Genomic DNA, 24,497 nt, shown 5'->3' with positions numbered 1-24,497 from the left:
CAGCTTTGGTGATGTAAATACCTTATGTTCCCTTTGTAGTCAAGGAAAGGGAGATAGATACCTCTGAAGGTTTCCAGAGGGAGGTCCCAGCTGCCTGCTTTCTGCAGTATGGCTGTTTCACTCAGTGCCTAAAAATGAGGCTTGTGCTTAAGTTTGAGTGGATACCATCCCCCATTTGTTTACAGTGTTGTATCATAGACTGAAAGAAGAATATTTCAGACTAACCTAAAGAAAATCTTGCATCTTAAGATTCCTTTTTGAATGATCTCTGCACATTCCCTCGGCGGTGTTTTGAATGCACTTTCAGCCCATTCCAGGAATGTGAATATGAAGAGGTTATCTCAAACAGCACTAATTACAGTTGAGTAAGCTTCATGTTTAAGATATAATATATTGTAAGTGTGATTGTTATTTTTAAAGTATTGCGCATCACATCATGGATATGTGGTGTCTTTTTTGGAGTTCTTGCTTTATGTTGTTTACAGTCCAGGATCCTTGTGCATATGTAAATGATACATTTAGAGTGTTTCCACCGAGCTAAATGGGACTATCACAATAAGTGATATGTTGCGTACTTGCATGTTTTTCCAGGATTGAAGCGTATGGTAGTGTAATCTAATACAGATAAATGTGATGATGGCACGCTGTGTTGCATATTTTGAGTGTATAAGCAACAAAATTGAGAATTAATAAATAAGGAATATACATGGTTGATACGTCACAATTTACATGTCATGTTGAAAGTGTGTAACCTTCTTAAAGGAACAGTGGTGTAACCTTAAGTGGAAGGGAATACCTTTTGTTTTAGATTTAGAGTAACAAGGTAATTTTAGCTTTGGAAATGTTTTTAGAGGAAAAGAAAGTCACTGTGTTACTTACTATCTTTATATTTATACTTCTCTTAGAAAAGGAAGAAGAATTTGATTGGGGCAAGTATCTGATGGAAGGAGAAGAAATTTACTTTGGCCCAGGCATAGATACACCAGTAAGTAATTTCTTAGGGTAAAAAAACCTAACTGCATAAACCATTTTGAAGTACGGTAGAGGCTTGGTTGAGTTGTCCTAGTTTGTATGTTCTGCATGTTGATTCTTGCAGGATTCCCTAGTATGTTGCTTCTTACTTGATACCACAAAATACACACAGACCCAGAGTAACAGTAATACAAATGCTTTTGGTTTTCACCATGTTTTGACTTAGTCCTGCAACTGAACTGGCTCCTTCTGCTGACCCCTGCCTGCTCCTCATCAGAACTTGCTGTAGTTCTGTGATCTTTTCCAGTTCTCTCATTTGTCTTTTTATTAATGTTATACATAACTTAAACCAGTCTCTGGTAGACAGTTATGTTAGTCTTAGTGGCCTGAATTTACTTTATAGTGGAAGAAAGAAGAGAATAGGACATAAACTATTCTCTGGCTTGAATAGGAAGTGAATAGAGATCTGTCTGCTGTGTTGTACTGAAGTGTACTGTGTTTTATTGCACTTAATAGGATTGGTCTGGAGAAAGCGAGGAGGAGGAAGACACTCAGCCTTTGAGCAGGGAGGACTCTGGTATTCAAGTAGACAGGACACCTTTAGAAGACCAAGATCCAAATAAGAAAACAGTACCTAATGTTTCCTGGAAAGGTTAGAATAAGCTATAATTCTTCTGATATAGTCACACATACTCAAAGTTAGCAAGCTAATGCAGCTTTATTATTCCTTAGTGAGGTATTGTGCTTTAGACCTATAATGGTAGTTTTAAGGTGCAGCTTATTGTTCACTACTGCTATGTTGGTTTTTTTTTTTTTTCATTATTTGTAACAGTAAAGAAGCAATATGGAAGGTTTGATCTAATTTCTGTTGTTGCTAACAGAAGAATTCTGTTTATTTCTGTGGAAATATACATGGATATTCCAATACAGAAATGAAAACTTATACGGTAAATACAGCATGTAGTTGTATTAGTGTAATATAAATTTTTATTATTAAGTATCAGGATGCTGAAACAAAAATTGGTTGACAACAGAAACAGTTGACTCAGTTCTGAGTATGAAGCATTTTTGAAAAAGATAGTTTTATATAACTAAAACACTAGCGGCTTACTGTTGAATAGCTTCAGGAAGTATTAACTGTAGCTGTGTATTTTTGCATAGAGTATCATAGGATACAGGATACCTTGTATAAGAAGACTGCATAATATTCTTACGTTGTGTAAGCAGTAGCTATCTAACTGGGATTAGGTAAAGTTTTCTTGATAATCAAGTTCAAGGAAAAAAAAAAACATTTTTAGGTAATGTACTAAATGCATAGTAAAAAGGAACATAGGGACAAAGTTGGTGGTATTTGGCAGTCTATTTTTTTAAGTCAGCTTGGTTTTGTAGATATCATTTGAGAATTGCCTGAGACAGAAGCACATTTTCCGAGGAAGAATTGGAAGCTACATAAATCTAGGCTAGATATAAGGAAAAAATTCTTTACAATGAGGGTGGTAAACCACTGGAACAGGTAATTGGAAGCTACATAAATCTCCCAAGTTTATTTTTTAGGACTTTAGCAACTTTTAGGAGATGAGGCATTTCTACGTAAATTAATTTGTGCATGATGGTATCATATATGCAAGTGCAGCAAAGTGTAAATAGTTGTAAATTGTAACTTATTTGAAAAGGTCTGTGATTCTGCAGCTGAGCGGATAGGCTTATTAATAACTTTTTCCTGGGTTTTGTAAGCATTTGTTGAATAAATAAAAATACCTCACCAACTGTCATGTGTTTTCACAGTTGGTGAACCTGATGCTCGCAGCTGGCTGGAGCAGCATGTAGTTCCTCAGTACTGGACAGGAAGAGCTCCCCGCTTTTCACATAGTTTGCACTTGCATTCCAACCTAGCTGCAGTCTGGTAAGAAAAAAGTATTGCTTACATATTTGTTACTGGCATGTAATGCTAAATAATGACTTTATTAAGCATCTTTACTGTGGAAGCATAAAGATAGTATAGTTATTACTGATTTAGTTAAAAACAGAATTAAAAGGGTACAAATTAGATGAAAAACAAGCTGTTTTTTCCATCAATATATTCTTTTTCTTTGATTTAGTTTTTATTACATTTGTCATATCGGAGAGAGGGTTTTTCTTTTTGAAAGAAGCAAATCTTTATTGTTGAATTTTGTTTGGGTTGACCCTTATGAATATCTTTGAGGAACTAATATAAGTGGGTTGTAAGTGGTCATGGAAGTGAGGAGTTCCATAAAGTTTAACTTTTTGTTTGGTTTTGATGTCTCGCTTATTAAGTTAAACACAGATTTTGTGTGGGGAAGGAACATAAAGCAGTATACAATTGTGATCTGTTGTGGTTTTGGGGGGAAGAAAAAAAAAAAAAAGGACGTTCCATTGGGGGAGGGGGGGGGAAGAAGCCCGATTCTTCCCTCTGTCCCAAATTCTCATGTATCAGTACTTCAGTAATACAGATCAATAGATTTGTCTTTGGTTCCTTACTTTAATGAATGTCTTACTCAAGGAGTTAACCAATTGACAGTAAAATGAATTTAACCAGTTATGAACCAAAATTTACAGTGACATAAATAAAGCAATGCTGTTTGTTGCAAGGTTGTTAGCAGAGGTATGTTATACATATGTATGGTCTATAACCAGTATTGCTTAATTTGTTTTTTTGAATTTTGAACATGATTACATAAATTTTGCCACTGTTTATATTAATGAGTTAAAATACTACAAATGTGAATAATTGTTCTATACTTCACTAAAATGTGAAAAATCCTGTGGAAGGTTTACAAAGAATTGCATAACATTGGATCATAAGGGAAAGTTCTCAGGTGGCTGTGAAAATCTCCATTTCGTAAGTAAACTTTTGGGCTAAACGTAAATTTTCTTATACAGGTTAGGGAAATTGATATTTTAACTTTTTAGCTTAGTATTTTTAACAAAGTAACTGTAAATTTTCACAGCATTGAATGAGAAATAGTAAAATAATCAAGGATCGGGAATTTATTAAAAAAAAAAACCAAAACAACAAAAAACCCCCCAAAACAACCCGAACCCAAAACAATGCAGATTCATTATTTCAGGTATTTGCTACTTAATTGCTTGTATGGCTATATATGACTAGATGCTTTTTGAATGCTTTCCATAGTATTTTGCTTAACAATATGAAACCAAACTACTTTTGTTTATATACTTAAAGTGCCCCCATGAACATTGAATTTGCTCAGATACAATTAAAACAAAACTGAGCCTTAAGATTATTGCTTCATTCTTACTTTCAGGTGATTCAGCTGTTATTTCAGCCATTGAATTGTTTTCATTTCCTTTTTTCTAAGGGACCACCACTTGTACACCAGTGATCCTTTATATGTGCCAGAAGAGAGAACACTAGTCACTGAAACTCAGGTTATACGGGAAACTCTTTGGTAAGAACAACATCACAAAGCTTGCGTTTTAACTTTTGGTATTGCTCTCAAGGAAATTAGAGTTTTATCTTTAGTTGCATCTGCAGAAAGAGTTATTACCGAGCTTTTAGCTTGCACTATTGCTGACAATAAAGATACTCCTTATGTGTATTAACCATTCAGATCCATAAAGAAGAAAGTAGCTTACTACTTCTTGTATGCATTGATTCTTCAAGTCTAACTGTTAAGAGGAACTAATTTGTTCTTATCCTGCCCCTGTGGATTTTTAATACAGTGTCCAATTTTAGAAAGTAGGTTTGAGTCATCCTACAGCTGGAAATTAACTGGCAATGAACTTCAGAAGTTTACTTGATGCTAGTGTTTTATTGTTCTTGTTCTAGCGACAGTTACAGAATTACAGTACCAATAGCATCATAGTTGACCTGTGGTCCCCTTTTATTTGAAGAAAATAAACTTTTAGGCAAGAGAGAGCCAATTCTTTTGTTAATTGTATACTTATGAGTCCATTAAGAGGGATAAATTACTATTCTCTCTGTTTCTTTTCAAGGCTACTTTCAGGAGTGAAAAAGCTTTTTATATTTCAGCTGAATGACGGAAAAGTGGCTGTGCGGAATGATATTATTGTAACTCATTTAACACATGTAAGTTGTTTCTGAATCTCAGCTGAATAAAGCTGTCATTAGGAAGATGTAATTTTGTGGAATAGGAAATTAAACTGCTTGTGGAAAAATCACATTTCCACAATTGTGTTTTGACTAAATTAAGAACATCTGACTTAATAAAAATGAATGAACTGTTCCCATGTCTGATGTGATGAAGCAGTAGATATGGCAGAATTTTATTATATTTTAATTCATAGAAATATCCTGTGATTTAATTTTTAGGCTTCATAAAATACAAATTTTTATTAGATGATTCTAAAAAGCGTTTTTGGTTTTTTTTTTTCTAGAATTGCCTGAGATCTGTGTTGGAGCAGATAGCAGCATATGGTCAAGTTGTGTTTAGACTACAGAAGTTTATTGATGAAGTGATGGGACACAGCCCAGAAAGCACAATGCATGGAACAGTTTCCACTCCAAAGAAAACTGCTGAAGCCCCATTCAGAACCTACCAAGCTTTTATGTGGGCCTTGTATAAATATTTCATTAGCTTTAAAGAAGAACTTACTGAAATTGAAAAATGTATAATCAACAAAGGTACAGTGCAAGGGAAATTTTACAAGAGGGGAGCACACAAGGAAATTTTTATGAGGGAAACATGAAAAACATTATGCAGATACATTTTGAAACTGTGAAACATGCCATGCTGCATTTTAAAACCTCATTAGTAACATGGACAAAATTTTACATTGGATGTTACTTTTATACATCTTCAGGGTTTGGGTTTTCTTTTTTCTTTTTTTTTTTTTTTTTTTTTTCCAGATAAAACAGTTACACTTTCAATAGTAATAGATAAGTTGTCTCCCCGACTGGCACAGCTGAAGGTACTTCACAAAGTTTTCAGCACAGGAGTAGCAGAAGTGCCACCTGACACTAGAAATGTTGTACGAGCATCTCATCTGCTTAATACTCTCTACAAAGCTATCCTTGAATATGACAGTGTTGGAGAGGCATCTGAGCAAACGGTAGGGGAAATCATTCCTTCCTTAATAGAACAACACAGTACAATGTTTAGTAACTTAAATTTCTTTATGGCAATGGAGTACACTAGCCTTCAGCTACCAAGGACTGAGGACAAATTTGATAGCTGTCATGCGTTACTGTTTTCTGACATGAGTTCACTCAGCCTGGACAAAATCAGACTTATGAGGAAATCAGCAGCAGTGTGTTTTTAGGACTGAGGGGAGGAACTGTGGGGAATCAGAGGCCAGGAAGCTGTTACGAAAGAGGGAGCTTTGGAATAGCTTTCTCTCCAATTTCTGCAGCTACGTAATTCAGTTAATGCTGAAATGTAGTGTTTTGGGTTTTTACAGTAACTTGTTGATTATGCTACTGAAAATATAGTAGGTGTCATAATGTCCTTTTGTTTTCCTGTTTTTTACATTATAAAACCACAAAATGTTTTATGACTATCCCTTATTGTCTAAGAGATGCTAGGGTGGAAAAAACCAAAAACTGCTGTTTGGGTCTAGCTACGATGACAAAAGTAACAAGAAGGAAGCACGCGCAATATGAGCTTCCATTAAAACTACTAAAGCTGTAATTTTTAGTTTAACATTTTATCTTCAAAAATCCTTAAGTGTAGTTATGTATATCTTACAAACTATAATTGCACAATTAAGAGGTTAGGCTTTGCCATATCGCTTCTAATGTGTAGTATAAAAACATTCAGCCACTTTTCCTCTTTTTCCTTTAAATTCAGGTATCCCTTCTGTTCTCTCTCTGGGTTGAAACTGTGAGGCCATACTTGCAGACAGTGGATGAGTGGATAGTCCATGGCAATTTGTTTGATCCTGCAAAGGAATTTATCATTCAGAGGTAAGGATGCTGATAATGGACACACATAATGCTGTGCAAGTATGAATATAAAACCTGTTGTAGAATCTAGGAGGTAATGGTGACAATAAAAGCAGGTTTTCACATTTGTTACTTTAAGTAGAATTGATTTCTTAATTGTATTTTTTTGTATAATTGTTTTATAAGCAAGGGAAATTGCATTAGATATGGAGCCCTACCAGGTATTGTTCTGGAATAGAAATCGATTGTTTTATTTTTTCCATCTATAATAAATATTCAGCAGTCTGGCTCAAAGTGTGTTGACTTTTTAAAAGCAATTAACCATTTTTCAAAACCAAGACTTGTAAAAATTCTTCTACTAATCTATAGTTGTTATAAATCCAGTGCTATTTAGAATTACAGTACTCATTGATCTGACTTGTAGGACAAGTTAATATGGTGTCTTGAATTGCATGCACATATCCTAAACATTATTTGAGCTATTAATTTCTCTTCTGTTTGTATGCTACATTTTGCTGGTCCCTTTTTTGACAGCTTGAAGTGGAAAGTGAATGTAGAAATAAGAATTTTGGCTCATAATGACAAATCAATTTCCCCTTATCTGCCAAACTTAATTGAACCTCTGTCTGGTCAGTCAGGTCAAGGCGAGCATGAAGTTAGAGAACAGCTCTAGTGCTATTGTAATAAATCCTTAGTAGCTGAGATCTTTAACATCCTTATTATGTCCTGCTTGACTTGTCTTTCTGTGGTTCTGTAGTTGTGTTTTCAGTGCTACCAGCAGGGGTGATCTTAACTTTTATTTATATTTGTGCTTCGTTTTAATGATCTCACTTAGGTTGTTTTCCATCTGACTTCAAAGACCAAACTGTATATCTGATGTAAACAACACAAAAAAGCAAAGTGAACTAAGAATTGAGCTTCACCTACTTTAGAATTTTTCAGCTTTCCCAGTAGTACTTGCTTCATTGTGGGTTTTAAATAAATCTGCAAGTCAATAACTGATCATTTTGTTATTAATGATGCCTCCCACTGTGAATAGTTAACTTCCTGGGGAAATTTAATTATAATTACTCTGTTTTCCTTGTTTGGGGGCTTATTTGGTTATACAATTTTTTTTATCTCCTGTGAGCTGATTCTTTATCCTGCTAACGCTATCATCCTTTCTAAGAGCATCTAGATAATTTGTGATATGAATGAGCTTATTTTATGTAGTTCTGGAAATGCTTCTTGACTATTCTAAGAGAAAGGCAAAGCATAAAGCAAAGATTATATGCATCTTCCAGTAATGAAGTTTTGTCTTTTGAAAAGGGAAATACTCAACAACTTTTTATTTCTTTGCAGAAACAAAAATGTTCCAGTTAATCACCGAGATTTTTGGTATGCTACCTACACATTATATAGCGTGTCAGAGAAGACAGAGAATGAAGAGAAGATGAGTGATAACGCCAGTGCCAGTTCTGGCAGTGATCAGGCCCCTTCAAGCAGGCAGCACACTATGGTCTCTTTTCTGAAACCTGTGCTAAAGCAAATCATCATGGCAGGAAAATCCATGCAGCTGTTGAAGAATCTTCAATGCAAAGATGGCTCTCCTCAGCAGGCCGCATCACGAGGTGAGATGTCAGTTGGTGGACTATCATGGCTCAGGGTATGTAACAGTATGCGTGGTTTTTTTGTGGAGTACTCTTTCCATGGTTTTAGAATAATGTAATGCTCCATGTTGAATGTCAGTATCATGGTTGGTAACTTCAGGTCTGATTGAAAACACTTACTCTTCTAATGCAAACAAGTGAAGAGAGCTAAGTGAATAAAGCTTGAGTGTTCCCTCTTCTTTTTATTGCTTTAAATTTTTCTTAAACTTGTTTCCATGTGCTTGCAAAACTTATTTTTTTGTTATGAGACAAATGGAAACAGCTTGTATGTTCTACTAGTAAAGCTGTCTTGTTTTAATAAATAGCTGCTTTCCATTACTAAGTGGTTGAATAATTCTGAGATAGCATGTGCAACTTTTTTTTTTTTTTTTTTTTTAAAAAGCTTACTAATAATGAGGTGAAAGGTATTTGGATATTTAGGATATTTATTTGGGTTTGTTTTTTTTTAAGGAAACAAAATACATTTTTTGTTTTTGATGTATCTTGATGTTTAGTTAAATTATTTTGGAGACTCTCTAGGTTTTGTTTTTGATGTATCTTGATGTTTAGTTAAACCTAGAGAGTCTCCAAAATAATTTATTTCCCCCTTCGGTGTGAGGATATAATCTGTTCTAGTGAATACTGAAGGGTTTTTTCAGGTGGCTGACTTTGCACCTGAAGGAGGAAGTTCTCTAACAGTCTCAGAAATATTTCATATTTCAGACACCTAGTCAGCAACCCATTTGAATATATGCCTGACCTTAGGCACTAGACTAGTCCTACCATTTTAGCAATACTTATATTTAAATATGTATTTGTGGGGTTTTTTTCCTGAATGGTGGCCTAAATTTAGTATGTTAAAGGTTAGCAAGTAAATGTTGGACTATGGACTTCTTTTAGTTCAGATGATGTTTTCTCTTAGAACAAAATCTTACAGTGGAACATGTTGCCCAATTTAGATGCTGAACGAAAGAGTTTGTATACACTGTTCTTGGAATCGGTGCAGTCTCGCCTGCGGCATGGGGAAGAGTCTGTTCCAGATATTATTACAGAACAGCAGGCCACAAAGCAGAGCCTGATAAAGATGCAGTCTATAGCAGAAAGACACTTGGAACTGGATGATGTCCATGACCCACTGCTGGCTATTAATTTTGCCAGGTAAATGAATGATCTTCCTGCTGTGTTGTTGAGAGCAATGTTCTGCCTGGTGACATTTGGTAGACCCAAATTCCTATTGCTGCTGCTGCTGAAAAGAAGGAAGTGCAGGATAGAGAGGAGCGCCAACAATCAGTGACAGAAGCTAAATGAACACTACCTGTCTGCTTAGTTAAAGAAAAGCAATTAAAATCAGTGAAGAAGCTGCTACTCACAATAGAAAATGGGAGTAGTCTTCATCATAACAGTCATTTAGCAAATAAGTGTTTTAATAGTGAATGCTGTTGTAAAATCTAAACTTTCAAACGTGTTTGCTTGGAATTTGTACACAATGTCTTTGATTTGCACCAAGTATATTCTTTGAAGAACACAGCTTCAGTTGTGCTGTGCTTAAGTAATTTGACTTTAAAAGCCTTCCAAAATTAATGTTAATTGCATAAAATGTCTTCATTCTTCATAATGAGGGGAGTCATATGGAGGTTATAAATGGCTTGAAAATTAGCAGGAAAACTGATTCTGAAACTCTTGCTTATTTTGTGATTACAAATAAGAAAGTAGCTATTGATATTTTTTTTTTTTCTTCTTAAATACTAGTTGGTGATTTGCACATTTTCATTTCAGTCCTAAGAGGAGTTTGTTTTAAAGAAATCATAATTAATAGTAGATGAGACTCTCTTATTTCCCTTGTTCATTGGGAGTATTCTGTTCATCAAAAGTGATAGATTAATTCAATGTCCAACTCATCCAGTCTATCAAGGCAATAGGTGCTACGAGCTGGGCTTCCTCTTACAATGCATTCAGCTAGCAAGTAGCATTTTACGAATTATTATAATTTGATCCTTTCTGTGACAAAATAATTAAACTTACCAGGTGTAGATTGTGGATACTCTCTTCCTATAATATAATAATATAGATAATATATAGGGACCCCCTATTTAAGGTGCCTCAAAACAATTTTCAATGTGTGCTGTGGTGGGTTGTTTTTTTGCTTGTTTTTTGTTTTGTTGTGTTGTTGTTGCTGGGTTTTGCTTTTTGTTGTTGTTCAAATTTTTACTTTGTTTCTTTGACTTTATTTTTCTTTCCTGGGAAGTTCACCTGACTGCTGTATACGTACAATACAGTTTTAAAAGTTTCTATGATAATGGGTTTGTTTATTAAGCTGTATAGTGTTTGAACTTGGTGTTGTTTTTTTCAGAATTATTCCTTGAGCAATTATGTGATGATAGTATGCCATCCCTTTTTGATATTCTTATGCCTGGTCATACAAAACCAGTATGACCAGGGGTTGGACTAGATGACCTCTAGGGGTCCCTTCCAACCCGAAACATTCTATGATTCTATGAAGGATCACTTTATAGGCTTGATACATACTGTAGTTACAAAACATCTTTTATTACTTCTGCACCATGTATTTTAGAGCAGAGGATCCAATTTTGATTAAATTCTTTGAAGGTATGGCATTTTTGTTTCAGTATATTCTGTGAGTTACGAACCTTCTTCCCTAAGTAGTTTTGGTTTATTTTGAAGGTTATATTTGGAACAGAGTGACTTTCATGAGAAGTTTACTGGTGGGGATGTTTGTGTGGATAGATCCTCAGAATCTGTGACCTGCCAGACTTTTGAACTGACATTGAGGTCTTGCCTTTATCCACACATAGACAAGCAATACTTGGAATGCTGTGGTAATCTAATGCAAACTTTAAAGAAGGATTATAGGTAAGAAAGTAGATTTGGTTTTCCTTAACTTTTTTTTTTAATTACCAGTGGTATGCCATACACTAAAAGCAGGAATTGTATGTTGCATTTCTACTGCAATTTGTTAATCAACAATAAAATCATTAAGGAAGAAAAGGGGATCTAACATGATAGAATCCTGGGTGAAAACTTGGTCTAGCTTAAATCAACAGCAAAGCTATCATTTGTCTTCAGTGGATGTTCAACAGGGAAATCGTTTCAAATTGTGCTTTCAATACTGTTGTCTTGAAACTGGAAGACAAATTTTAGGAAGCTAGAATATACTTAATATGAGATTCAGTTATGCTACTATAAAATGTATAGTAGACAGAAGAATATTATGCTGTATTTTGATAGTACTTAGAGTAAAATGGCCTATTCCTTTTACCTTTCAGATGGTCATAGGTCATACTTCTAATCTGTCTGAAATACTTATATGTATTTACACTCATGGTTCTTCTGAGAGTTGTAGCAGTATTATTCTTCCTACTTTATCAGAAAAGGAAAATTCATATCATAATTTTCTGGGGGTCCATATTAATGCCTCTCTTTAGACAGAACTCTCCCTGAAATTGCTTCTCCTTCTTAAGTTCTGTTTAGGGTGAGGGACAGGATTTCCAGACTCTGAGCTATTTCTGAGAATTGCGTAGCCTGAAAGACAGCTGAATACCATGAGCACTTCCATTGAAGTTAGTGGGGCTGTTCAAGCTTACAGGAAAAAATGGCTTGGTTGTTTTGATTTATCTGAACGTATGTGAAGGCTATATGAGGGTTAATTAAAGGATTTACTGTGGACTTCATTAAGTTTGTGTTCAAGACTGAGTTCTTGTACGGAAGTTCAGGATTTTTTTTTTTCCTGTAAGAGTTGCATTTAATTTCACTTAGTTGCATTTAATTTCACTTGTATTATTAAGATTGAGGAGATGTTGTATGTTTGTTCCTGTTTAGGCTTGTAGAATATTTGCAGGCAATGAGAAACTTTTTCTTACTTGAAGCTGGAGATACCATGTATGACTTCTATACATCTATTTTTGACAAAATTAGAGAAAAGGAAACTTGGCAGAATGTTGCTTTCTTAAATGTTCAACTTCAGGAAGCAGTTGGGCAACGCTATCCAGAGGACAGTGCAAGGTAAAATGCAAAATCCTGCAAAATATAGTTTAGTTATGTTTCTTTCACACTTACTTACACTAGTGTACTTAACTTGCGTTGTGCAATGCTAATTATTGCATACTCAGTAAAATAATCTGTTTTAATGAAGTTTTGAGCTGTTGTCGTCTCTTCTACCCAAGTCCGCCAGATTTAATTAGGCAGTTGGTATTTAGCAATAAGAAATAAAAAAAAAAAAATTAATTGAACTAACCACTAATTTAAAACAGAATAATACCAATTAAATCACTTGTTTCATTGCATAGGTTGTCTATATCATTTGAAAGTGTTGATACAGCAAAGAAGAAACTCCCTGTTCACACCTTAGATGGTTTGACATTGAGCTACAAGGTATTGAGTTAATACTGCTGTAGTTCTTACTCTAAAACAGATTTGAAATGTTGTATTAAAGTGACTTATGTTTTCTGTCTTGATTATCCTCTCTTCTTCTTAGGTTCCTTGGCCTGTGGATATAGTTATAAGCTTAGAGTGCCAAAAAATTTACAATCAAGTTTTTCTGCTCTTACTGCAAATAAAGTGGGCCAAGTATAGTCTAGATGTTTTACGATTTGATGGTAAGAAACTTCTTCAGTACTCTAAAAACTTATTCTGTGGTCTAAGGATATAACAGTTTGCCGCTTTCTGCAGTAAGTAGTATAAACCAGTCAGACTTTTGATTTGTTCTATAAAATATCGATCTCTGTTAGCTTCACAAATTAGATATATTAAGCAGGGCATCTTTTTCACTTCTTTTCAGCCTCAGGGATAATACTATTCATGCATTCCCTTTGTCTCTTTAATTCAGGTCTAGTTAGTTATATTGGAAACCTGTTATGTCATTCTTCAGACCTTGTTGAGAGAAGGTCTGTGAAACACACCTTAACGTTTTGCTTTATGTATAGTCCAAGTTTATATGAGCAATACCTTGCAAACAAGTTAAGAAAACGAGATGAAAAAATACTCTTAATTGAGATTGAAATAGCAAGCTAGAAGTTTGGAATACATACTCTAAGCTACACTTTAAGTATTTGAGGACTGTAGAAAGAGATCTCTTGGTGTCTCCTTCACTAGGTTAATGTTAATACTCTTCCTGTCCCATATAAAGTGGATACGCGCTTCATGTCCTAGAAAAATAAATTAGAAAGTTGATGGATTCATCTCTTTTTTTTTGTTTTGTTTTTTTTGTTTTGTTTTTGGTTTTTGTACAAGAGTTAAGTAATTCTCTTCCTAAAAGTATGTGGTTTTCTACTGTTTAAACTTTATGGCTTTGTGCTCAAGTCTTTTCCCCTTTTTGGATATAGTATCCACATCTATTTTTAATGTAGGGGATTTTTTATCCTTTCACATAATCTTTAGCTCTTAACTAGCATTTCCTATTCTAGTGTTTATCAAATTGCATTGTACGTATACTGTCAAACTATTCAGTATATTTTTGCTATATTTTAATAACACATCTGAATTGCAAGAAAAATCTTACATCAGTACTGTGTGCAGAATAATAAGAAATAATAAATTTGAGTTTTAAAGTAACATTTAGCTACAGTGTATCTTCATAAGCACCTCAATATAATACTCTTGCCTTTTATTTTTAGAACTAGTCTGTGCTGCAGAAAACCCACAGGTTAAGGAAGGAACTGTATTAGAACAAGGAACGCTTCCTCTATTTGGACCGCAAACAGAAAGTACAAAACAACAAATACATCGCATGTTCCTCTTAAGAGTGAAACTTATGCATTTTGTTAACAGCCTGCACAACTACATCATGACTAGGGTTTGTCTTATATCACAATCTTATTACGAACTTGTAACTGGAGATGCAGTGTTAATTTTCCTTTAAAACATGAAAAACAAAGATCAAAATCAAAATCTTAATCTAATGTCCTTTCTCCAGAATTATTTTGAGCTAAACGTGTTTCAGTTTTAATGTGGCAATTTTAAATCAGTAATTCTAAAAATACTTTAGAAGTTCTACATGTGTGTAATTTGAACTTTGGATATTACTGGTTCTTTTTAACTGTTTCTCCCAGTGCTAGATTACTGAAGCACAGCCATGTAAAAATAGGTTTCTGTAAGCTGTTACTCTCTTAAGAGCTATTATGCTTATAAAAGTGTTACTACAGACACTTCAGTTAAATGAATCCTTCTCAAAAATCTCTAGTACACAGATCCAAAAGTGTATACATGACTTCTCAAATATAAAGGCAATACCTGTAGATTTATATCTGCTCTATTATTGCTTTTTTTTGCCTTTAAAAGAATTAATGTACTCCAAATCAGGTCTTCTGGGAATAGTCTGTCTGCCCTTGTACAGTGGCAATATTCCTATTTATATGAGGAATGTCACTGTGCAGTTATGAGAAGAGCTTGCATTTTTTTGCACTTGATGGTATTTTGCTATTGATGGTAATTTGGAGGGTGAGCCTAAAATCTGAGTGGGAAGAGTGAATGAATCAGGCAATTTTAGGCTCTTAAAAAAAAAAATTATATGTATTTATATATATATATAGGAAGGGAGTCGTAAGTACTTGCATGCCACATGGAATTTAATAACTGTGGTCGTCTTCTTAAGATTCTTCACAGTACAGGCTTGGAGTTTCAGCATCAGGTAGAAGAAGCCAAAGATTTAGATCAATTGATAAAGATTCACTACAGATATTTATCTACAATCCACGATCGCTGCCTACTGAGAGAAAAGGTGGGTAAAATAATTGGCATATTTGGTACATTGCATTAAGTGGGACAAGAAAGTTGTAGTTGTTTAGTACTAATTATGCTGTCTGTATTGCAGTTCGTATGTACTAAGGGATATATAGGTACTCTTGAGGAAGTGGTAGCTTTTCCAGAGTTAACACTGAGATCCAGTTTCCTTTGCAAGTCTCAGCTCAGCTCTATCAAAGAGAGAAGATAAAATTCTTTATATTGGATTTTTGAATCATTTGTTTCTAAGAGATGAGAGGATTTGAACAAACTGAGGCTTGGTAATGTAATGAGGATTATACATATTGTTGTAGCAGGAAATGGAGGTACATGGATAGTGTTGTAGCCTTTTATCCCACATACTGTCTGTGCTTAGTCCTCATTGAAATAGTCAGCCATGAAATGAATTAAACACAAAACACACCTTAAATTTGGAAGAATCACATTGTGCTTAGGACATTGTTTTTACAGATCAGATTAAATGGCATGGGATACCTTTGTATTGCAGCTTAATAATGAAAGTGATTATGCTTAACAATGGATTTCTGACTGTTACTCCTTTTGTTTTAATTGTTACTTTAGGTGAGCTTTGTGAAAGAAGCTATAATGAAAGTGTTAAATTTGGTACTGATGTTTGCAGACCGTTGGCAGGCTGGTTTGGGGGCTTGGAAGTAAGTATACATATGGTCATAATTTCACAGCTCAGAATATGATTTTGAGATACCTTTTGTGTGAAATAACAGGACTTTGACAGCAGATACCAGAGGCTAATTGCTATTTCTTAGCAAAAGTGAAATTTATATTAGATCAAATTCAACAAGTTTCATGCACTTGTGTCAGTGTATGTTCAGTGTTTTCTAACTAAAAAGGTGGCTGGTAGATAACTTCAAAGTGTCTAAAAAGATTGTAGACCATAGCAACACAGTGGGTTGCTGTTGGCCCTCTTGGCTGCTAGGGTGCACCGCTGACTCCTGTTGAGCCTGTTGTCGACCAGCAGCCCCGGATGCCTTTCTGCAGGGCTGCACTCCAGCCACTCCTCTCCCGGTTTATACTTGCTCTTTGCTTGTGTAACTTGCTGCTCGAAGGATGAGTGGCAGTGCACAAGTCTCCAAGGCTCTGTCTAACACTCACGGGTTCATCTATGGCCCTGAGGCCAGCTGGTGTGGACTGGCTCACATCTGTATTTTTCTGGACTAATTCTCTTTGGCACAGATGCTACTTAGAACTTGAATCCTGCTCTCGTGTGGCATTAGGAAGTTGCTATTTTTGGAGTGCTTTTCTGATTCAGAGTGTCAGAAATAATGCGTGAAGGCTGATGATAAAGACTGAAACTCAGGGCATGTGGTTGCATGCTCTTGAACATGGCAGGAAAAACTCATAGCTGATGTAGTGTCATCTGCATCCTCTTGGGAGAGGGGGAAAAAGGGAAGGAGTGACTATTGTGAACTACATCTCCCTCCTCTGGTGAGCGCTAGCTGACACAGTCCAAAGTGGAATTCAAGAGTTGGCTGATAGTAAAGCAGCGTGGGTGTCCATGGTTTATTTGGCAGGGTAGGTTTGTCCCAAGGAACTCCTAAGAGGTTTCTAAGATGGTGAGGAAATTGTTAATGCCATTGTGGTAGTGCTCAGAGGCACCTGTCAAAATTGCCTTTAGTTTCTAGAAGTAGTATACACAGGCATAATTAAAGTATTCTAAGTTCAAGACAGAATGCTGTGCAAAGAGTGCTTTGTCATTTACTGTGAAGTTTGATCACGTTTTGAAGATAACACAGTGACTAGTCTGTTAAGCATTCCTCTGTTAAACTGTTTTGTAGGATGGAATCCATAGAGAAGATGGAATCTGATTTTAAAAACTGTCACATGTTTCTTGTAACTGTTCTCAACAAAGCTGTCTGTCGAGGCTCTTTTCCTCACTGTAAGTACATGAGGTTTTTCACATACCTGCACTTACTGGGACACAAACTTTACTAGGAATGTATTTGTGTTTAATCTGTTTTAATGCTTGTCAGTACATCTTAAAGAATCTCATTTTGTGAGGTATTCACAGAGGGACATGAAGCCTTACTTTTTAGTAAGTTAACTTTTTTTTTTAAGAGTATTCATGCCATGCTTTTTTTTTTTTGACAGCTATCTTCAGTTTACCTGTTTTCTTGATGAGGGGATGCTGATGTAGCCAAGCAAGTGACAAGCAGTTTTCTAAACAAATGAATGAAACTAAGTTCTGGGGAGCGTAGAACAGTATTTCTTTTGTTGTTGTTGGATGACAGCTGTGGTAGATCTTGAGCAGATAAAATTTTAGTATTATGGTGCCTCAGCTGTGACTGCACCGAGCTCTTGGCTCTGCGCATCTGTTGGAAGTTAGTTCCTTGGTAGCAGCAACAGCAGAAGATGACATGTCTGTGCTTCTACTTGGCAGCCTGATACTAGCACAAATTGCTAATCAGTGCCAGTTTGAGTTAGGGGAGCATCTGCTGAATTGGGGTTAGCTGGGATGTAGATGCATGTTCTACCAGGTTTCTACACTGTGTGTCGATGTGGTGCGTAGGGACATGGTTTAGTGGTGGACTTGGCAGTGCTAGGTTAACAGTTGGACTCGATCTTAAAGTTCTTTTCCAACCTAAATGATTCTGTGATTCTAAGAGGTAATATCTCTCATCACTGCTACTCGGTCTACAAGAGCTTGTCTGCAAGATCTGTCTGTGAGAATGGCTTACTGTATATAACTCCCCACAATGGTGGTGGGGTTTTTTTGTGTACGGCAGTTAGTATTTCAAACAAAGGAGCTAATTTCTTACCAGTTCTTACCCCCTGAAATAACTAATGGATAACTGATGATGAAAGTGGTGAAGTACTGTCTAAACTGTCAGAGATTTATAAGATGTCTTAGTATCTTAAAACCTGAAGTGTTAAAATTTAAAAAATAAACTGCTATCTTCTTTTTAAACTACAGAATCGAATATTGTAATAAATATTTGCAGACTGCTGCAAATGCAAGTATTAACTACTTTTTTATGGTTTGTTTCACAGTGGAATCTTTAGCTTTGTCACTGATGGCTGGCATGGAACAAAGTTAACACCTGAGTCCAGTGAGTCAATAAAAAACTGAAAGCAGCGTTTATGTTGAAATTCTCATGTTAAAAAACTGTAAGCATTTTACACTCCAGTCTGAAATGTCTATAGCTAAATGATGCTCATGATTTGGAGCTGTGTAAAATATTTGTATAATGTATAATGTACAGGTATTTAAGTGTATTGGTTGTGGCAGTATTTTTCTCTTTATATGCTTCAACATCAAAAAACATGTACAGTGTAAAATTCATCCTGTGTAAACATTCTTACTTGAAAATACATATGATGTATTTCATGCTGTAAAAAGGATTTATTTTTTGTTTAATTACAAATAATTGCTGATTTACTTTTTCCATTAATTTTGCAGCTGTGAATAGGTCACAGGGCAGTGTGGAGTGGTGTGACTCAATTCTTATTATTCACAAGGTTGGTTGAGTTAATTTTTGGCCTTTTTCCTTTGGAAAAAAGGCTAAGAAGCATTCATCTTATTTGCTTAATGGCTCTTAAGAACTCTTTGGGAACAGTCATGACTGTTACAATAAGCTGATGTAAAAAATACAAGATTAACTTATCAAAATGGATTGTTGCAGACCATAAAATACCAGTATTTTTTATGTTAAATGATCAAGTGCTTACTAATTTTTGTGGTAACTTGTCAGTTTAAGTAGGATCAAGATTACAGTGTGTAATATATTAATTTTAACTGTTGGATTGTTGAGACGTTTCAGAGGTGGTCAGATATGACTTGACTGTTCTCTTCCTCCTAAGCCTTTTGCAAGCAAACCTTTACCTGTAATAGCTAATCTCTTATAAAGCGGTAGATTGTAATACAGAAGGGTGCATTTCTGGAGAAGCAAATGTGGAACGTGTTCTGCACAAGAGGACTTGCCCTGTCTCCTCCCCATGAAAGTTTCTCTGTAGTTCTGGCATCAGTACACCTGCGTTTAAAAAGAGAAAATCAGTCATAGCTGTTCACCTGTTTATTTATTTGAATAAATAAAAGATGTAATAATTGGAATTTCACCGTTGTATGTGTTTCTGCTGAAATCAGTCAGTAATTTAAAGTTTGAGGGGCTGTTTCTGCAAGGTAAACAAATTATGTTACTACCAACTGTGAGACTGTGTGGCTCACGTTATAAAACTATTTTTTTCATCTGTGAACTAATAATTACTTTATATGAAAATGAATATTGGGGTGGTTCTTTGACCAGGAGATCTCAGAAGGTCAGTCCAAGCTATAGCCATAAAATGTTGTCAGGAAAAAGAATTTTTTTTTTTAAAGTATAACAGTGAGAAACTTTCTGCTGCCCTGTAGCATGTTCTTTGTTGTTTGACTGGAGGTTTTGCTTTAGAGAACATTGTGTTTGTATTATCCTCTGCTACCACATGACACACTTTTCCAAGTGGATGTTTTTTGTGGTAGGTGGATACGTATTAACAGAAGTAATTTGTACTTCCGCTTTACCATGACTGGTTCTCATTTGAGATTCCGTGTTATTTACTGCACATGGAGAGAGTGTATGTTCTTTATTAACTGTTCCTTGCTCATTCAGAGTAAAGCTGAATAGCACACTAATGGGTTTAAAAGGCATACTTGTACTAGGAAATTTAGCGCTTGTATGCACTGGTTCATTGCTTTTTGAGTATATGTATGTCTTGTACTCTGTGCTTTTAAAAAAATCTAACAAGTGGTTGCTTTATTTCCACTTTCTCTACAGTGGTTAACTTTAGTGAAGTTGCTGCTTTTCATAGACTTGCCTCAGATAACATTAGCTAGATACGGGACAAAAATCCTTCACGTTGTTGAAACAATAATTCCTAGTAAATTCCTTTACAGATTTACTTTCTTTGAAAGACCCCGTGCAAGTGAAAGAATTTGCCGTTTCGCTCCATTTCCTGCTTAGGAATTAACCTTGCATTCTGCAGAGAGACTTCTGTGCACTTTGGAGGTGGGTGATGCCTGCATGCCATTTTTCAGCTAGCTTCCAGTATTTTTTTGCTCTTCTGTCATCACAAAAGCACATTGGAAAATCTAGCTTTGGCAGTGTTGGCCGATTCTAGTGATGGACGTCCTTCATACTTAGCTTCTCGTGTGTCAGTAATACTCAGCTGACAAATTCCCTTGAATGAGTCTGTCTTATGGCATCCCTTTCTCTTTCTTTAGAACCATATTAAAATAAGTCCTTTCTTTTAGTGTGCATACCCTGTGATGCCACCAGGACCCTTTCATCAGTCCCCTGGCAGTAGTTAAAATGGCTGTTCACCTGTTTGGAAAGAAAGACGGCTTTTAGTGAGGTCTGGGTTATTTTAGCTATTTATTTGCTTGAATTCCCTTTTAATGTTTTCTGATTTCTTGACAGAACAGTGTTGTTAGGTGGATTCTGTCCTGGATCCATTCCTTATGGATTTTTTTTGACCCTGTTCCCAAATTCTTGTTTTTATCAGTTACCTTTGAATTGATTTGAATTTTAACTTTTGGACTTGGAGGAGGCCTAGCATTCGAGTATGCTTTACTTGCACTTCTGGAATTTCAGATAAGGTACTGCAGAGAGGTTAGAAAAGAGAGGCATAATTTATTGCATGTGTGTATAGATTTAACAGGGTTCTGTCGTAGTCTATTGTTCTGTAAATTGTCAAAGTCTAGTTAAAGGAAAGCATAAAAAAATTACCCAGCAAAGCATGTGAAAACTGAACTTCGGAGGCTTCTAAGGGGGTATTTTCTGATTTAAAACAATATTTTTGAAAAGGCCCACTAGGTGGCAGATTTTAAAATTTCAAGGGCATTTTTTTTATTAGTTGATCTCTTTCCCAGGTCATGGCTGTTGCTTTCTTAATGTCAAAAGGGTAATCTGTATTTAAATGAGTAAAGGCCTGTGTTTTCCCCTAATTATGTCTGATCTAAAAAGCATAAAGTTAGAAATAATTATTGTATAGTTTAAAAAAAAAAATCATTCCTGACTATGAGAAAGAATTTTGATGAATTATTGAAGAAAAAACATAATTGGTTTATAGTCATAGCTGGATTATTCTGATCCTAGAGAACATGAAACTAGAAAGAAAAAAATGTATAGATCCTGGTCTCAGTCATATTCTTCTATTTTATGCTAAGGCACAAAAAGGCCTGCCTAGGTATTTGAAACATGAGAATGAGTACTCAAATGATGTAGAAGGGAGAAGTGAATGGCTTAAAAAGCAGCACTGATATGGATGGAACAGCAAGCGTGGATTTGGGTGCTCAAAAGTTAGGATTTGGTTAGGTGGTATTAGAGAAGATTATAATATTCACGGTATGATGTTATGTCTGATGTCTAAAATTATTTTGAAAAGAACACACTGCATTATGGGATGCTGTCACAATTTCATCTGTACTTCATTTCCATCTTTATTTGTTCTCTTGAACTTCTGGGAGCACTCTCATAAAAGTTGCAGCACAAAAGCATTATCTATCTGGCTCAGTACTTTTCTTCCTTTTTTTCTTTACTGTGGGTTTCTATAATCTCTAGGCCACACTTTACCACAGATTTAGTAACTTCTCTAATGCTTTCTTTGCTGTTTAGTTTTAATAACCCCTAATTAACCACTAGGTCCTTGAGGACCTTTGCTTGTGTCAAGCTATTCATATCAAAAAAGTTTGCAACCAGTTGTTGATAGCATGTTTTCCATAGTGTCGTGGATTAAAGGTAGGATCTCTAAATTGCGGCCTGATTAAAAATATATTTAAAAAATTCCTCTAACATGCTTTCATGCTTTTTAATCTTATTAACTGTAGGGCTTTACAATTTTTCCAGCTTTCCTCTTACACTCTTTTGCACACTTAGAGAAGAACCTTTCCTCACTGATACAACTCATATTTATTGGATTGTGCAGTGGCTTGTTGCTGCACTGTGCATTTATTGCTGGGAAGGCCGTAGGGGATGACAGGTCTTGGGGTCTAGATAGCTAATAAAGTTACCAGTGTCAGAGGGGCAGGGCTGGGGTGAAGAGCAGGTGGGATGAATTGCCTGACATACGTGCCCTAGTTTCTGTACTGATGTCCTGCATGAGCAAAATGAATGTCACTTACGAGAGAATCCAGAAGGAATTTAATGCGTGCTCATGGCTGTCAGGGAGTTGGTGGGGGGGACTCTGGTGTGGTTGGCAGCACGGCATGCAGCGTTCTTGGAAAGCAGAGTAGGGGGGGACATGGGCCCATTTTACAGATAAGGAGTTAAATCCCTCTGAGTTAGCAACAGGACGTTTGTCTAGCATTTCAGGGAGCTGGAAAGCAGAACTAGGACAACCTGCTTGCTCGGATCCATTTGAGATGGTGGCGTTGAGCACTAGGAGGGAAATCGGAACCAGAGAGCTGCACATCTCCTCGTGCCCTAATGGGTATTTATGAACGTGCAGCATGTTTGCTGTTGTCAGCTGTGCTCTTGGCGGCACACGCGCTCTTGGGTAGGAACTTGGCTTTTCCTGGAGTTAGAGGTAGGTGTGAGTGACCAGATCACTCTTCATCTGCGTAAGGCCTTGTGAAGCAGAGAGCTCCTGGCAGGAGTGATGGTAGGAGTTGTGTCTTCACGTAGCTGGCCAGGCTACCTGCTGTGGGCAGGTTCTCACTTTCTCAGCTGGCTGCTCATTGAGACCTCCAAGACAGTTGTTGCTTTCTACTTGGTCTCTTCTGTTTAAACTCTCCCAAAGGCTGTGCCTATCACCTCCTGACAGCTGAAACAACAGGTTTACTATATGTAGTGTGAGAGCATATAATCTCTTCGTAAGCCTTGCTATGCTTTAAAACATTTGCCACATCTGGCACAAAATGAAGCCTGCGCTTCATGTGCAAAAATTCTCGTCCAGTCCTTTAGAGTACAGATAGGTGGCTGAAATGTTGCCAGATTTAATTTTTTAACTGATTTATAGACAATTACCTATTTACTTTCTTTGTAGTTGTGCACGATGTCTTGTTCTTGGGGTCATTGTGGCCATTGCATGTCATGGCTTCATAAAGACCTTTCTGTGTCAGGTCATAACATTTTCCTGTGTTGCCTTACCTCCTTTCTGAGAATAAAAAGATCTTTGTGGACTCAGCAGGTTAAAAAAAAAATAAATTAATATCTAGATGTGCTATTAAGCTTAATCGCTGAAATATCTGAGTGGAAAGGCGCAAAACCAGAGAGTACATCAGCCTCTTAGACGTAGCAGACACCTTGTGGCAGGACAATGAGATTCATAGAATCAGAATACGAGGTTGGAAGGGACCTCAAGGATCATCTGGTCTGACCTTTCTAGGTAAGAGCACAGTCTGGACAAGATGGCCCAGCACCCTGCCCAGCTGAGTCTTAACAGTGTCCCGTGTGTCGGAGTCAACCACATCCCTGGGGAGATCATTCCAATGGTTGTCTGTTCTCATTGTGAAAAATTTTGCTCTTATGTCCAGTTGGAATCCTCCCAAGAGGTTCCTGTTGAAGTTCTCAGGCTACTGTGGAATGGAACTCTTCCGTGGATTCCTGGGCTCCTGTGGAAGATTTTCTTTCATTGACTTTGGATAAATACTATAAAGCCCAAAGAACAAAATCAGGAATAGAACAAAACCAGCTGGAATTCAGGAAGTAGATTTGTTGGGTGTCCATGGCTAGCATAGTGCCTTGAACAAGGGCTTTATCTAGTCTGTAGACAACTGCTTTAAGCTCGTTACTACCATATTATCTGATATTCATCTGGTTTCGGGGTAGGGTACATAAATTGTCAGGAGCATGATACATTACTGTTCTAGATTGCACTAAAGATGGTTGACAGGGATGGGTTAAATACCAGGTTTAAGTAAATATCAAAGAAAGGGCTGTTTGAGATCCTAAGTCTAGCCATTGGCCTCATAAAAACCACACCTAACTTCCAGCAGATAGGAGATCAGTTAATGGCTTGATTGGGAATATGTGGTTATGGATATCTTTAGTTAAGCCCAGAAGAGATGGGTTCAGTGTGGCAAGGATGATTAAGAAGGATGGATACAGTAGAGGGAGAAGCAGTTCATGGAGACGTGCTGAACGCCTTTAATCAAGTACTGTCATGGCAGTGCTTAAACCGCAAAAAACTGAAAGAGCAGGGGTCATGGGGGCATTACAGAATTAAATCAGGCAGCTGGTATGGTGTGATGTGGGCTCTTTTAAAATGGTTCCAATAAGCACACCTCATGTTACATGGGAATGTAGATGGTAAAATGTGATTGT

General features: G+C 36.3%; 2 protein-coding genes across 3 annotated transcripts in view; both read left to right on the top strand.

The window, feature by feature from the left end:
- Positions 1–18,338, top strand: part of TUBGCP5 (tubulin gamma complex associated protein 5) — a 68,063-nt gene extending 49,725 nt beyond the window's left edge. Inside the window, exons 6-25 of the mRNA XM_035892903.1 lie at positions 250–360; positions 906–985; positions 1,489–1,624; positions 2,758–2,875; positions 4,314–4,403; positions 4,951–5,044; positions 5,353–5,599; positions 5,825–6,027; positions 6,765–6,880; positions 8,201–8,469; positions 9,447–9,645; positions 11,170–11,358; positions 12,325–12,507; positions 12,792–12,876; positions 12,980–13,100; positions 14,118–14,296; positions 15,095–15,220; positions 15,805–15,893; positions 17,037–17,137; positions 18,250–18,338. Coding sequence (XP_035748796.1) covers positions 250–360; positions 906–985; positions 1,489–1,624; positions 2,758–2,875; positions 4,314–4,403; positions 4,951–5,044; positions 5,353–5,599; positions 5,825–6,027; positions 6,765–6,880; positions 8,201–8,469; positions 9,447–9,645; positions 11,170–11,358; positions 12,325–12,507; positions 12,792–12,876; positions 12,980–13,100; positions 14,118–14,296; positions 15,095–15,220; positions 15,805–15,893; positions 17,037–17,137; positions 18,250–18,296 — 2,783 coding nt within the window. The 3' untranslated portion in view covers positions 18,297–18,338. The remainder of the gene's footprint in view (positions 1–249; positions 361–905; positions 986–1,488; positions 1,625–2,757; positions 2,876–4,313; positions 4,404–4,950; positions 5,045–5,352; positions 5,600–5,824; positions 6,028–6,764; positions 6,881–8,200; positions 8,470–9,446; positions 9,646–11,169; positions 11,359–12,324; positions 12,508–12,791; positions 12,877–12,979; positions 13,101–14,117; positions 14,297–15,094; positions 15,221–15,804; positions 15,894–17,036; positions 17,138–18,249) is intronic.
- CYFIP1 (cytoplasmic FMR1 interacting protein 1) overlaps positions 18,286–24,497 on the top strand; it is an 84,305-nt gene continuing 78,093 nt past the window's right edge. Inside the window, exons 1-3 of one of the 2 annotated variants that reach the window (XM_009637594.2) lie at positions 18,286–18,308; positions 18,659–18,717; positions 20,129–20,240. The gene's annotated coding sequence lies outside the window, so the exon portion shown is untranslated. Of the gene's footprint in view, positions 18,309–18,658; positions 18,718–20,128; positions 20,241–24,497 lie in introns of those variants that run through there. The other variant, XM_035892875.1, reaches the window with a different exon arrangement.

The sequence above is a fragment of the Egretta garzetta genome, unplaced genomic scaffold (genome assembly GCF_000687185.1).
Source record: "Egretta garzetta isolate BGI_Z169 unplaced genomic scaffold, ASM68718v1 scaffold370, whole genome shotgun sequence".
Classification (NCBI taxonomy): Eukaryota; Metazoa; Chordata; class Aves; order Pelecaniformes; family Ardeidae; genus Egretta; species Egretta garzetta.
This window is presented reverse-complemented; position numbering and strand designations above follow the sequence as displayed.